Consider the following 13181-nt stretch of genomic DNA (forward strand, 5'->3'; position numbering starts at 1 on the left):
CTTTGTTGGATCACGCTTCATCTGGAACCTCCCCCTTGACCTATCCGCCTTGGGTGACCCTACCAGGAGCCAAGCTCCAGACGGCATAGCTCTTGGGATCATTGGTACATGCAAGCTGAAGACATGTATGTTGGTCCTGTGAGCACCGCGGAGTCTCTGGAACCTTTGATACTGAGTGTTTTTTGCCTGCCCAGCTAACTGGTCAGCCAGTCCTTTAGAAAGGAATCAGCGAGGTGGACAGCGAGTCGTTTGGTTGGTCAGGTGGCCAGATACTGCAGCTGATCAGTTAATGAGTTAATCAGCAAACCACAAGTCAGCTAGTTAGCTAGTTTATTAATTATTTTGGAAGATTCTTTGTAAACCACTCATTCAAGTTAACATATTGACTAAAACTATTACTCTCGAGGCCTCTGGGCAGCGTAGTGGTCTATCCTGTTGCCTACCAACATGGAGATCACCGGTTCGAATCCCCATGTTACCCCCGGCTTGGTCGGGCGTCCCTAAAGTTGGCCATGTCTGCGGGTGGGGAGCCGGATGTGGGTATGTGTCCAGATCACTGCACTAGCGCCTCCTCTGGTCGGTCCGGGCGCCTGTTCGGGGGGGAGGGGGAACTGGGGGGAATAGCGTGATCCTCCCACGCGCTACGTCCCCCTGGTGAAACTCCTCACTGTCAGGTGAAAAGAGGCAGCTGGTGATTCCACATGTATGGGAGGAGGCATGTGGTAGTCTGCAGCCCTCCCTGGATCAGCAGAGGGGGTGGAGCAGAGAGTGGGGTAATTGGCCGAATACAATTGGGGAGAAAAAGGGGGGAAACCCCCCCCCCACAAAATAAAAAGTATTACTCTCACTAAACGGAATACTACACAACATTTAATTGGGGTCCTGTCTGACCGGAGTTAAAGTCTAGTTTAAACCAAATAAAAATAAAAACAAATAAAACTAAACAAATAAATAAATAAATAATACATCTCTTGCTGTGTTTACTGTGTTTCACTGAATTTATCAAAATTACACAAGTAGTTTGAAGGTCTCTCGCTCTGACAGTTTCAGTTTCTGACAAGAGAAGGAGCATTAAAAGACAAACACACAAACACACACACACACACACACACACACACACACACACACACACACACACACACACACACACACACACACACACACAGCTTATCCTAATCCTTCACAAACTCTCTCTAATGTCGCAGCTACTTTCACACCAGTCCCATAGGTGGGAATTGACAGTGTGCAGCCATGTGTGTGTGTGTGTGTGTGTGTGTGTGTGCGTGTGTGCGTGTGTGCGTGTGTGTGTGTGTGTGTGTGTGTAATTAAGTTTAAAGGGATTTCTTATTTAGGCACGCAGCAAAAACTGTTACCCACACGGTCTCACTTTCCTTCTTGCTCATGCATGCTCTCATAGACAACACACACACACACACACACACACACACACACACACACACACACACACACACACACACACACACACACAGAGTGGCAGCTCCGTTGGCACTCCTCTTGGAAAGGTGAAACATGGTGAATATTCATGTATTCCCAAACCTACACACTGGGCCCCTCGATGTCAGTGTGGCCTGTAGAGACTAGAGTAACACAACGTCACACAATACACACACAGTACACACACACTACACACACTGTCAGTCACACAACCTCACATCCTCTCCCTCGCCCTCTCCGAACACAGGGAGTAGTAGGTAAAAGATTACCATGTACAGTGTTCTGACAACACACCGTGTGTGTGTGTGTGTGTGTGTGTGTGTGTGTGTGTATGTGTGTGTGTGTGTACCTGGTACTGGAGTGTGAGGATGAGGATGAGGAAGAGGAGGCAGCTTGGTTATTCATCTCACTGGAGGGGCTCTCACTAAACAACAGAAGACAAGCTCTGTAAGTGAGTAGCAGAGGAACGAGTTCACCTCCATCCTCCACCCACCCACCAACACCTTACTGATGTATGTAGTCACTGAGCACCTTCACCTCCATCCTCCACCCCACCCGCCAACACCTTACTGATGTATGTAGTCACTGAGCACCTTCACCTCCATCCTCCACCCCACCCGCCAACACCTTACTGATGTATGTAGTCACTGAGCACCTTCACCTCCATTCTCCACCCCACCCGCCAACGCCTTACTGATGTATGTAGTCACTGAGCACCTTCACCTCCGTCCTCCACCCCACCCGCCAACACCTTACTGATGTATGTAGTCACTGAGCACCTTCACCTCCATCCTCCACCCCACCCGCCAACACCTTACTGATGTATGTAGTCACTGAGCACCTTCACCTCCGTCCTCCACCCCATCCGCCAACACCTTACTGATGTATGTAGTCACTGAGCACCTTCACCTCCATCCTCCACCCCACCCGCCAACACCTTACTGATGTATGTAGTCACTGAGCACCTTCAGCCTCCAGCTCATCCCACAAAAGTGCAGCAGAAGGGTTTTAAGAGATCTTCTGTACCAACCTCTGTGTGGCTGCAAATGCCCTGAGTTGCTTATTTGGTACATAGTTATTTGGTACACCAGTGTAATATTATTTGGTACAAATTGCTATTTGGTACATATTGTTATTTGGTACATATTGTTATTTGGTACATATTGTTATTTGGTATATAATTTTATTTGGTACATGTTTTTTTTGGTACAAATTGCTATTTGGTACATATTGTTATTTGGTACATGTTATTCGGTACATACTGTTATTTGGTACATATTGTTATTTGGTACATATTGTTATTTGGTACATGTTATTCGGTACATACTGTTATTTGGTACATATTGTTATTTGGTACTTCATTGTTATTTGGTACATGTTATTTGGTACTTATTGTCATTTGGTACATGTTATTTGGTAGTTATTGTTACTTGGTACATATTGTTATTTGGTATTGTTATTTGGTACATGTTATTTGGTACTTATTGTCATTTGGTACATGTTATTTGGTACTTATTGTTATTTGGTACATGTTATTTGGTACATATTGTTATTTGGTACATGTTATTTGGTAGTTATTGTTATTTGGTACACCAGTGCAATGAGCATGTCTTTGCTGTAAATTATGACTTCATTAACGTGTTCTAGTATTTCTAGTTTTACTGTTATGTTTATGCTGCAAGACATGATGTTTTTATTCTATTCATCCTCTTTTCATTCATAGTCTGGATTCAGATACTCTATGCCTCATGCAGTACAATGTTGTGTTAAAATACAATAATGAAACTTGTCCTAACCTTATCTACTCTGGCTCATATTGAGGGAATGTTTCAGGCGTGGCAAACTTCTTTTACTGACCACGGCAAACACCTGGAAATAATACCCCGCAAAGCAGAACGGTCATAATGTTAGTTATTTCACGGTGATTGTTCAAGCTCCCCCCTCCAAGAATTACCACCTTAATGTGGTGGAGGGGTTTGTGTGTCCTGGTGATCCTGCAAGCTGTGTTGTCGGGGGCAATAGCCCCTGGTAGGATCTCCCAAGGCAAATTGGTCCGCAGTACTTTCGATGCTCCTTTGCATCGAAAGGAGCCAGTTGAGGTGGTTCGGGCATCTAATTAGGATGCCTCCTGGGCGCCTTCCTTTGGAGGTTTACCGGGTACAGCCAACTGGGAGGAGACCCCGGTGTAGACCCAGAACTCGCTGGAGGGACTACATGTCCAATCTGGAATGGGAACGCCTTGGGATCCCCCCAGGAGCAGATGGAGGGCATTGCTGGGGAGAAGGACATCTTGAGTGCCCTACTTAGCTTGCTGCCACCGCGACCCGACCCCGGAGAAGCAGCTGAAGATGTGTTCAAGCTCCAGCCGTGCACTATCAAAGCTTTTCTTGTCTCTGTTTTGCATCGTGCATCAACAACAGTGATCTGATCTAGTGGTACTTTTGTACTGACTATGTGATATAGCGACGGCATCGGACATAAACCAAGAGAGAGCGAGAGAGACACCAAGAAAAGAGGAGGAAAACCAGGGGAAAATCTAAATTACCTGGAAGAACATTTCAAATGAGGTGTGCAGACCATGGTGCGACTGAAAGTTGCAGGTTAACCAGCTATGAAAGCCGGATACAGAGTCCATTTGCCTCCACAACATGACAGGTTTTATTCCACATGACATGGATATTTACAGGTTTCCCTTGAAGACGTTGAATGACGTGATTAATCTTGTAATATCAAAACACGATCAGAGTACTCCTTGTTTTTTTGTTTGTTTGTTTTTTTTGGTTTGGCAGCATCTAATGAGGGTATCTGTGGCTGCAGCCGCACAAACCATGTTTCGGTATGAAAGGCCCTTTCCAGTTCAAATACCCTGGGACACCAAAGCAGCAGGAGTCGTCTCATCTAGGACTGGCTGAACATAAATCAACTGTGAGGTAGCCTGCTGCGAGAGGGAATTTACCTCGCTGAGTGAGCCAGACCCAACAAATAAACAAACCCTACCGAACCCACGCAGACATCAGCACTGTGACGACTGTGACTATGCACTAAGAAAAGATTGTGACATACCTTTGGTTTACTTGGTTGGTGACGGAGTTAATCAGTTCGGGCATAGCAGGCGGGGAGGTACCCACAGTCACCATCACCACCAACTCGGGGTCCAAGATGAAGAGCTCCTCCTGGGAGATCTCCGAGACATAGTTGAGATGTTCCTAATGGACATACACATATTCGTGATACAAATAAGACATTCTGATGCAAGACAATAACATATTATGAAAATGAGTTGCTTTTTTTTGTGTGGATTCCCCCCCCCTTTTTTTCTCCCCAGTTGTACTTGGCACATTACCCAACTCTTCCGAGCCATCCCTGTCGCTGCTCCACCTCCTCTGCTGATCCGGGGAGGGCTGCAGACTACCACATACCTCCTCCCATACTTGTGGAGTCACCAGCCGCTTCTTTTCACCTGACAGTGAGGAGTTTCACCAGGGGGATGTAGCGCATGGGAGGATCACGCTATTCCCCCCAGTTCCCCCCAGTTCCCCCCCGAACAGACGCCCCGACCGACCAGAGGAGGCGCTAGTGCAGCGACCAGGACACATACCCACATCCAGCTTCCCACCCGTAGACACGGCCAATTGTGTCCATAGGAATCCCCGACCAAGCCGGGGGTAACACAGGGATTCGAACTGCCAATCTCGTGGGGGTAGGCAATGGAATAGACTGCTACGCCACCCGGACACCCCAGTGTACAAACTAGTGATGGAGACAGATGATGGATAGGGAGTAAGTAGTTTGGTTATAATCTACCAGAAAGACTTAGTTTGTCTTTTTTGTGTCTTCACGTATGTATGTATGCACACGTGACTGTAAAACGTTTAGAAAAAGGAACATAACACACGGCTTTCCCTTGCGGTCTCATCCAGAGTACGCTATAGGTATGTCTACATGGGCATAAAATGAGTTTGTTTTTGTTTTTTAACTTTAATCCAGATTAGTATGATGTTCTCTGAAATAAACCAATTTCCTGCATGCTTGTGGTACGGGAGGTGCAGTGAAGTCAACTAGAACCACTTCAGAGCTGTTGTAAAATTCATCTGTAGGTATCGTCATACCAGTGGATATGTTCTATTTGGTACTACAACATTCATTTCACGTCATTACTTCAGACAGACTTACCTGAGCTCGGTCTATCCTGTAGAACCGATCTGCTGTCGTACCTAAAGCAAGAAAAACAGTCGGGAATCAAACACAGCACAACTACAGCTGTAAACAAAACATGACTGACAACTCCATATCTTACATTCTGGCCCTATTTGAGTCTCGATACGTCTTAAAAAGCTGTTGGGTTTTCACGACTCGAGTGTCGTACTGTACGGTGCCACCTGAAATACAGACCCTTCACCAGCCCCTCCTCATTCACAATAAGTCAGGCACTGCGCCTCCATAGCCGAATGGTTACAGCGCACACCACATGGCCGGCCACAACCGTCGCCAGTTTGATTCCAGCTGGCGACCTTTGTTGCATGTCATACTCCCCTCTTTCCATCGCATATTCTGTCTGCCTGACACTGTCTAATAAAGTTGAAAATACAAAAAATAAAAAAATAAATAAAGCTTTAAAATTAAAATTTACATTTAAAATGTAAATGTTTAAATCTTAAATCTTTTTAATATTTAAATCTCTAATAAAATGTAAATCTTAAAAAAAATCTTAATATGTAGGCCACTGACGACCTAAAATCAAACGTTTGGGTTGTTGTTGTGCCTTCTCAGCTGTGGACAGGTAATTATTTAGTTTATATTGCTCTCTTGTAAATAAGCATAGAACAACTAGAGCTTGTTGGCTTTAAAAACATTTTTAATAAATAATAATAATAATAACAATAATAATGCATTTTATTTATGGGCGCCTTTCAAAGCACTGAAGGACACCTTACAAAACACAATTGATAACAAGCAGCAAACATCCCAACACACTTTACAAAGGTTGCAAAACCTGAAAATATCCATTTCCCTGTGCTTTTTCCCCCTGGTTACACGGTCATAACGCATGTCCAATCCGTGTCACATGTGAGCAAAAAAATCTGAATTGGGTCACTTGTGCCAGGCGATCTAAATATAGCCAGAGGTGGTTTTTCCCCTTTACATGGTAGAAAACTCACACAAATGGTTTGGCCGCTTCTTAATGGACAACCTGCAGCCATGCGGCTCCTGGTGGCAGATGGTTAGATGACACTAGTGTACATAACAGTACGTAAGTGATCATAGGGATCTGAACATGTCAAGAAAGAATGTTCCAGGAAATGAATGCAGACTTGGTATCAGCATTTACAAACATGTATGTGCTACAACTGAACCAATGAAAGGACTTCGGCAGAATGCTAAAACCTGTTTTCTTAAAACGAGTTCAAGACAGTACTTCACATTTAGGTAATAGTATCTCAGTCTGTAGCGAGTATTTTAGATGAATTCTAGAGGGATTGGGAGCAGTGGGTCAGTAAACCTCTTTCTGCCAAGCCAATGGATAGACTTGGTCTAAAATGTCTATACAGCTTTAAATATTTCATTGTAATGGAGTTTTAAAATTCTGTCTACCCTCCCTTTTGTGGGTGAAAGCATATGTACCTGAGTGACTGAATGAAACTCTTTGTGTAACTTTTATCAACACTTTTTACAGAGCAGTTGATGAACACATCAGTTTATCGACTCAGTCAAAACAGATATTGACCAGTATGTGGTTTGCTAAAAATGTTGAACTATCTGTATAATTAAGGATGCACTTTGCCCCCTTCAAGTCTATATGAAGGGTAGCAATTGGCCCAGCACTGATAAAAAGCCAGGCTAGGAAGAAAGCAAATCTGTCAGGGGTTCAGTAAAAATCATTAATAGCTACTAAAGAGGAATTTATCTAACAAGCTTTTAAGTGTATGTTCAGCAAAGACTTTTATCCCTGTGTTACTTTTTTTTTAGAGTTGTCAAGAAAGATTACTTTATGGAGCAAAAGAGGTGAATCACCTTAGGTCAACTCAGGGACCAAAAACCAGGGAAGAGAGGAGCAAAATGAGCTGAGGAACCATGATTCAAGAGGAGGATGGAGTAAGAAAGAGCTACATGGGTCTGGATGGGATTGTAATGAAATATGAACGAGCACTAATATTAAAAACCTGAAATGATATGAGCATGAATAATAGTACTTACAGTCAAGGAAGCACCACTTGGGAGACAATCTCTGAGAAGACAGGATTTTTGGTTTGGTCCCTTCCTCCTGATGGAAAGACAAACCGAAAAAAAAAAATCTGAATAAGTTACATAATATGGTTGTGCCTGTAAATGCTGAAAGAAAAACCATCCATTCATTTATGTCATCTATTAAGCATACTTGACAGGGCAGATCAGCAAGCTGAGAAGAAATGTTGAAAAACAGAAGTATCATAAAAATTTTCTCAGGTTCAGTGGCACTAATCTGTGCCAAAGGAATACAAGGTAACAAAAAAGTGATCCTGATAAAGTGTTCCACATTCACCTACCATCCTAACCACTTTTGATGAGCATTTGATTTGATCTCTGGAATCCAATGTTGGCCAATTTCATTTTAATGTGCATTATAATTTTTAATGAATGTTTCTCCAAGGCAAGCGCCACCCTGAGCAGTTATGAACAGATATGAAGGAAGAAAATGCTTTCTCTTTGTCTATGAGAACAGGGGTGGAAGAGGACTGCATGGCAGGATCTACAGCCATAGACACAAGAACACATGTGTGGGAAGAGCTCTCAGTGGAAGCCAGCAGCTCAGAGAGAAAGACTATATTTTATGCAAGCTTTGAAACCAAATTTGAAATTAGAAAAAAAAAAATCCTGCAAATGGCATGAGTTGTGTGCTTACTTCTTATGGAGAAAGTGTAAGGAGTTATGGCTTCAAAATTCCTTTTCCATGCATTCTTTTTAATGTTTTTGATGATATTGAGTAAACGAGTAAAGTGTTTTGGACTTGGTTGGCCCAGGGGTCTCCTGAAGCAGCACTGGCCAGAAGGGCTGCCGCTTCGGCGGTCGTGAAAGCAAAAAACTCGGCTATGGAGGAGAACTTTGGTTGGCCTCAAGAACTTCTGGCAAACCATCCGGCAACTGAGGAACGGGAAGCAGGGCTTGACTCAGGCTGTATTCAGCCAGGGAGGGGAACTGATGACCCAGACCGGGGATGTTGTCGAGCGGTGGAAAGAACACTTTGAGGAGCTCCTGAACCCGACTAACACATCCTCAGTGGAGGAGGTAGAGTCTGAAGACTCAGGGGAAGACCCATCCATATCCCTGGCAGAGGTCTCTGAGGTAATTAAAAAGCTCCTTAGTGGCAAGGCGCCGGGTGTGGATGAGATTCGCCCTGAGATGCTGAAGGCTCTGAACATTGTTGGGCCGTCTTGGTTGACACACCTCTTCAGTGTCACGTGAACGTTGGGGACACTACCTGTGGAGTGGCAGACTGGGGTGGTGGTTCCCATATTTAAAAAAGGGGACCAGAGGGTGTGCTCCAATTATCGGAGCATCACACTGCTCAGCCTCCCTGGGAAAGTCTGCTCTAAGGTGCTGGAATACCAGTCATGATACCAGTCAATCTTTGTTCCAACCCTCACCTACGGTCATGAGCTTTACGTAGTGACCGAAAAGGTGAGATTGCGGATACAAGCGGCTGAAATTAGTTTCCTCCGTAGGGTGTCTGGGCTCAGCCTTAGAGATAGGATGAGAAGCTCGAACATCGGAGTAGAGCCGCTGCTCCTTCACATCAAAAGGAGCCAGTTGAGGTGGTTCGGGCATCTGATTAGGATGCCTCCTGGGCGCCTTCCTTTGGAGGTTTACCGGGCACGGCCGACTGGGAGGAGACCCCGGGGTAGACCCAGAACTCACTGGAGGGACTACATGTCCAATCTGGCCTGGGAACGCCTTGGGATCCCCAGGAGGAGCTGGAGGGCATTGCTGGGGAGAGGGACGTCTGGAGCGCCCTACTTAGCTTGTTGCCACTGTGACCTGACTGCGGAAAAGCAGCTGAAGATGAGATGAGATGAGTAAAGTGTGTTGCAATAATCAGGCTGAGAAAAGATAAAGCCATGCACAACTTTTTGTAGATCAGCAATTCATAAAAATTACTATTTTAGAGATTACCTTAAGCTGGGGAAAACATGACTGGACAAGATGTTATCAGAACCAAGGTTAATATTGAATATTACCCCAAGATTCCTAGCAGCCTGCTTAAGACTATTTGACAGACCACCAAGATTGGTACCAAAAGGGCTGATGGAATTTGGGGGAATGAACAGAATGACCTCAGACTTATCAGTAAATTTAAGAAAATTTTGGGACATCCAGGATTTAATGTCATAGAGAGGCATGTTGTGAGATTTGCTAGGCTGCTAAGATCTAATGGTATTTATGGCATGTAAAACTGAGGGTCGTCAGCATAAAAATGATAAAACACATCATGATTTTGAATAACCTGACCAAGAGACAGCATGTATATAGAAAACAGAAAGGGGGCAAGAACTGAGCCTTGAGGGACACCACAAATCATCTGAGCCATCAAGGAATTAGAGTTACCCAGAATAACAGAAAAGGTTCTTTTGGAGAGGTATGAGCGTATTAAACTAAGTGCCGAGCCCTTGATGCCTACCCATGTCTCCAAGCAAGCTTAAAACTATATCTGGAAAAGAACAGAGGCCAGATAATTATTAAGAATTTGCAGAATAACGGTGCTAACTGTGGAAAATACCACCTTGAGCAGCTTAGTGGGGATGATGTCTAAGATGCAGGAGGAGTTCATATGGGCGACTGGATTCTCCAACACTGAAACTGTAATGGGTTGAAACTGGGTAAAAGAGGCAGAATTAACATGGGGAATGCAAGGGTCAGGCTGGATTTGGGATCTGATATTCCCCACCTTTTTCGGACAGCTAGACATCAGGTTCAAAAAAAGAAGTGGAGGGATAATTAATAACAGAATCAATTACCCTAAAGAGAACTTTATTTCTAGATGTGGTTATTTCTAGATATCAATTCAGAGAAGTAAGCTGGTCTCGCATCCTTAACTGCTTTCTGGTAAATTAACATTTGGTTTTTAAAGGTATTATGTGGTATTTCGGACTTGTTGACCTTCCATTGTCATTTGGATTTTCTACAGAGTCGATTAAGGGCTCGTGTGTGATCGTTCAGCCAGGGGATGTTATTTAATTTTTGGTTTCTAGTTTTAAACAGTGCACTTTGATCAAGGATGGATAGGCACTGATCATTGAATGAATTTAACAGTGCATCTGGATTGAGAGAGGATATAGTGGAATTAAAGGATGATGAATTAAAAGCATCACAAAATTAAACTGCAGAACCAACACTGGAAATGCAAGAGCATGTTTTAGCATGGTGACTACGGATAGAGCGCTGTAGTCAAACTTTAAAAACAACAGCTTTATGGTCAGTTAGAAGCATATCCACCAGAATTAGACACTTGAAAGAGAAAACAGATGAGAGCACAAGGTCTAAGATGTGACCTTGGAATATGTGGCCAGCTTTAACAGATTGAATGAGGTTATATAAGAGTCTAAAAGATGTGAGGTGAGGGAATGGGAAGGACAACATACAGGAATATTAAAGTCTCCAAGAATAAGCACCCTGTCATATTTAGGCATGGCAATGGCTAGAAGCTCAGAAAACTCAGAAATAAAACTAACTGAATTGGGAGGCCTATAGATTAGATGCAGAGTAAAGGGGAAGGGCCAGTAATTAAGAAACTTAAAACCTCAAAGGAGATACAATTTCCAAAAGTAAGAGAATCAGAACCAGAATCAGAATCAGAATACTTTATTCATCCCCGAGGGGAAATTAGGTATGGCACTTAAGACCTAGCATCAAAAAAAGCTAGGACACCCCCTGTTCCAGAGGGCCTGAGAATATGAAAATATGCAAAATCAGGTGGCCTAGCCTCAAACAAGGTAACAGTGTCCCCTGGGGACAGCCATAAAAATGTCCAGATTATTGGAAACAACAAAATCATTAATGATAAAGTAGTTATTAGAAAATAACGAAAAAGAATAGAAAACCACTTTATTTTGTCATTGTATTGTCACAACGAATTTTATTCTTACAATGAAATTTGTTTTTGGCATTTAACCCATTGTATTGTATAGGAGCAGTGGGCAGCTGCAGCGCCCGGGGACCAACTCCAGTTCTTCTTTCCATCGCCTTGGTCAGGGACACAGACAGGAGTATTAACCCTAACATGAATGTCTTCATGATGGTGGGAGGAAACCGGAGCACCCAAAGGAAACCCACGCAGACACAGACAGAACATGCTCCACACAGAAAGGACTTGGGTCGGCCTAGGGTCCGCACCCAGGACCTTCTTGCTGTGAAGCATCAGTGCTAACCACTGGGCCACCGTGCTACCCAGTGTTACCAAGAGATTTCACATTCAAGAGGTCAAAACTGCTTGGTGTCAAAGCAGAGTGAAACGGAACGGGAATAAAGAAAATAGGACATAAATTGCAAATATTTCCTCCAGATATTTGGTTGTTATTGTTTCTGCTATTAGCTATGTCGCATGGATGAGAGACCCAGTATCTAATAAGTCTGTATAGGAAAAACTCCCAGTGAGGTTTAATGACAGATGAGGCCATTGGGTGCAGCTAGCAGGGGGGAACAGAACTGTGGGGTGCCACCATAGGCAGAAATTGAGTTTCCAGGAGGGAAGAGTGGGAAATTGCTAACTAGGGATGGGGTGTCCGAGCAGGCGAGTGTTGTGGCAAGGCAACAACATCATCTCTGAGAATGGATTTCCGTATTGGCTCGGGGCAAGAAAGACTTCGACAGCATTTAGTCATGGCCTCTTTCAGTATCTTATGACGGGAAGAGGAGGTCATTACCCGGATTGAGGGCTGTTTTGGCTTCACATTGGGATGGTGAGCCACCTGAATACTGCTAGCAACTAGTGGTGGGGGAGCTGCAGTGTCGGCAGGCGCTTTTTTGCCAAGGGTTCCAGATCAGGATGAGTTGGATCGGCAGGGACATCAGCTGGGTAGACCGGACTGTCGTAAGACAGTGTCACGTAGCGGTTGGAGAGGCTTAGGTGAGAGGGTGAGACAGCTGCATCCGAATCTCTCTTGCAACCGCACACCACCACTTCAGCCCAGGGCAACTGGTGGTTAGGTGTCGAGCAGGAGGAAAGCCATGGACAAGTGGAGGGGTTCCACAGGACTGTGTCCTGGATGGCTGCACTGAGAAAGGCAATCCGTGTGGACTGCCCAGAAGCAACATTCATAAAGCTGATCAAAAGAGACTATTTCTTATGCAGTTAATCAGAATGCCATCAAACATCCTACTCAAGGTCAACGATCTTCTTTCTGTTTACTTTCTTGAGTAGCACACAGTCCTCACAGGGCAAAGTTGGCATTATTGTTTTGCTTAGCTTAGCCACAGGCTAAAAACAAGCCACATAACCACTACAGATTCAGAGGCTTCAGTACAATAAAGTCAGTGCAGGAGTCGATGATCACATAAAATAATAAGAGGCAAACCATAAAATCAATTAAAATATTCTGGTGGTCCCAATGAATTGTTAATAGATAGCTATTAAAAGTTAAAAGCAAGCCGAGCAGCAAACAAACAAACCGTCGGCTGGGAACTGGATGCCCACGAGGAGCGTTTTTATTCACTTAAAGCTGCAATCCGCAACTGTTCTCCATTCATAAGCCTTT

General features: G+C 44.1%; 1 protein-coding gene across 1 annotated transcript in view; it reads right to left on the reverse strand.

Annotated features, from left to right (window-relative positions):
* Positions 1–1046: 1046 nt before the first annotated feature.
* Positions 1047–13181, reverse strand: part of dgkza (diacylglycerol kinase, zeta a) — a 118804-nt gene continuing 106669 nt past the window's right edge. Inside the window, exons 24-28 of the mRNA XM_056301116.1 lie at positions 7651–7717; positions 5629–5669; positions 4519–4661; positions 1805–1879; positions 1047–1053 (exon numbers count right to left, since the gene is read on the reverse strand). Of these exons, the coding sequence (XP_056157091.1) occupies positions 1047–1053; positions 1805–1879; positions 4519–4661; positions 5629–5669; positions 7651–7717 (333 nt within the window). The remainder of the gene's footprint in view (positions 1054–1804; positions 1880–4518; positions 4662–5628; positions 5670–7650; positions 7718–13181) is intronic.

The sequence above is a fragment of the Lampris incognitus genome, chromosome 21 (assembly GCF_029633865.1).
Source record: "Lampris incognitus isolate fLamInc1 chromosome 21, fLamInc1.hap2, whole genome shotgun sequence".
Classification (NCBI taxonomy): Eukaryota; Metazoa; Chordata; class Actinopteri; order Lampriformes; family Lampridae; genus Lampris; species Lampris incognitus.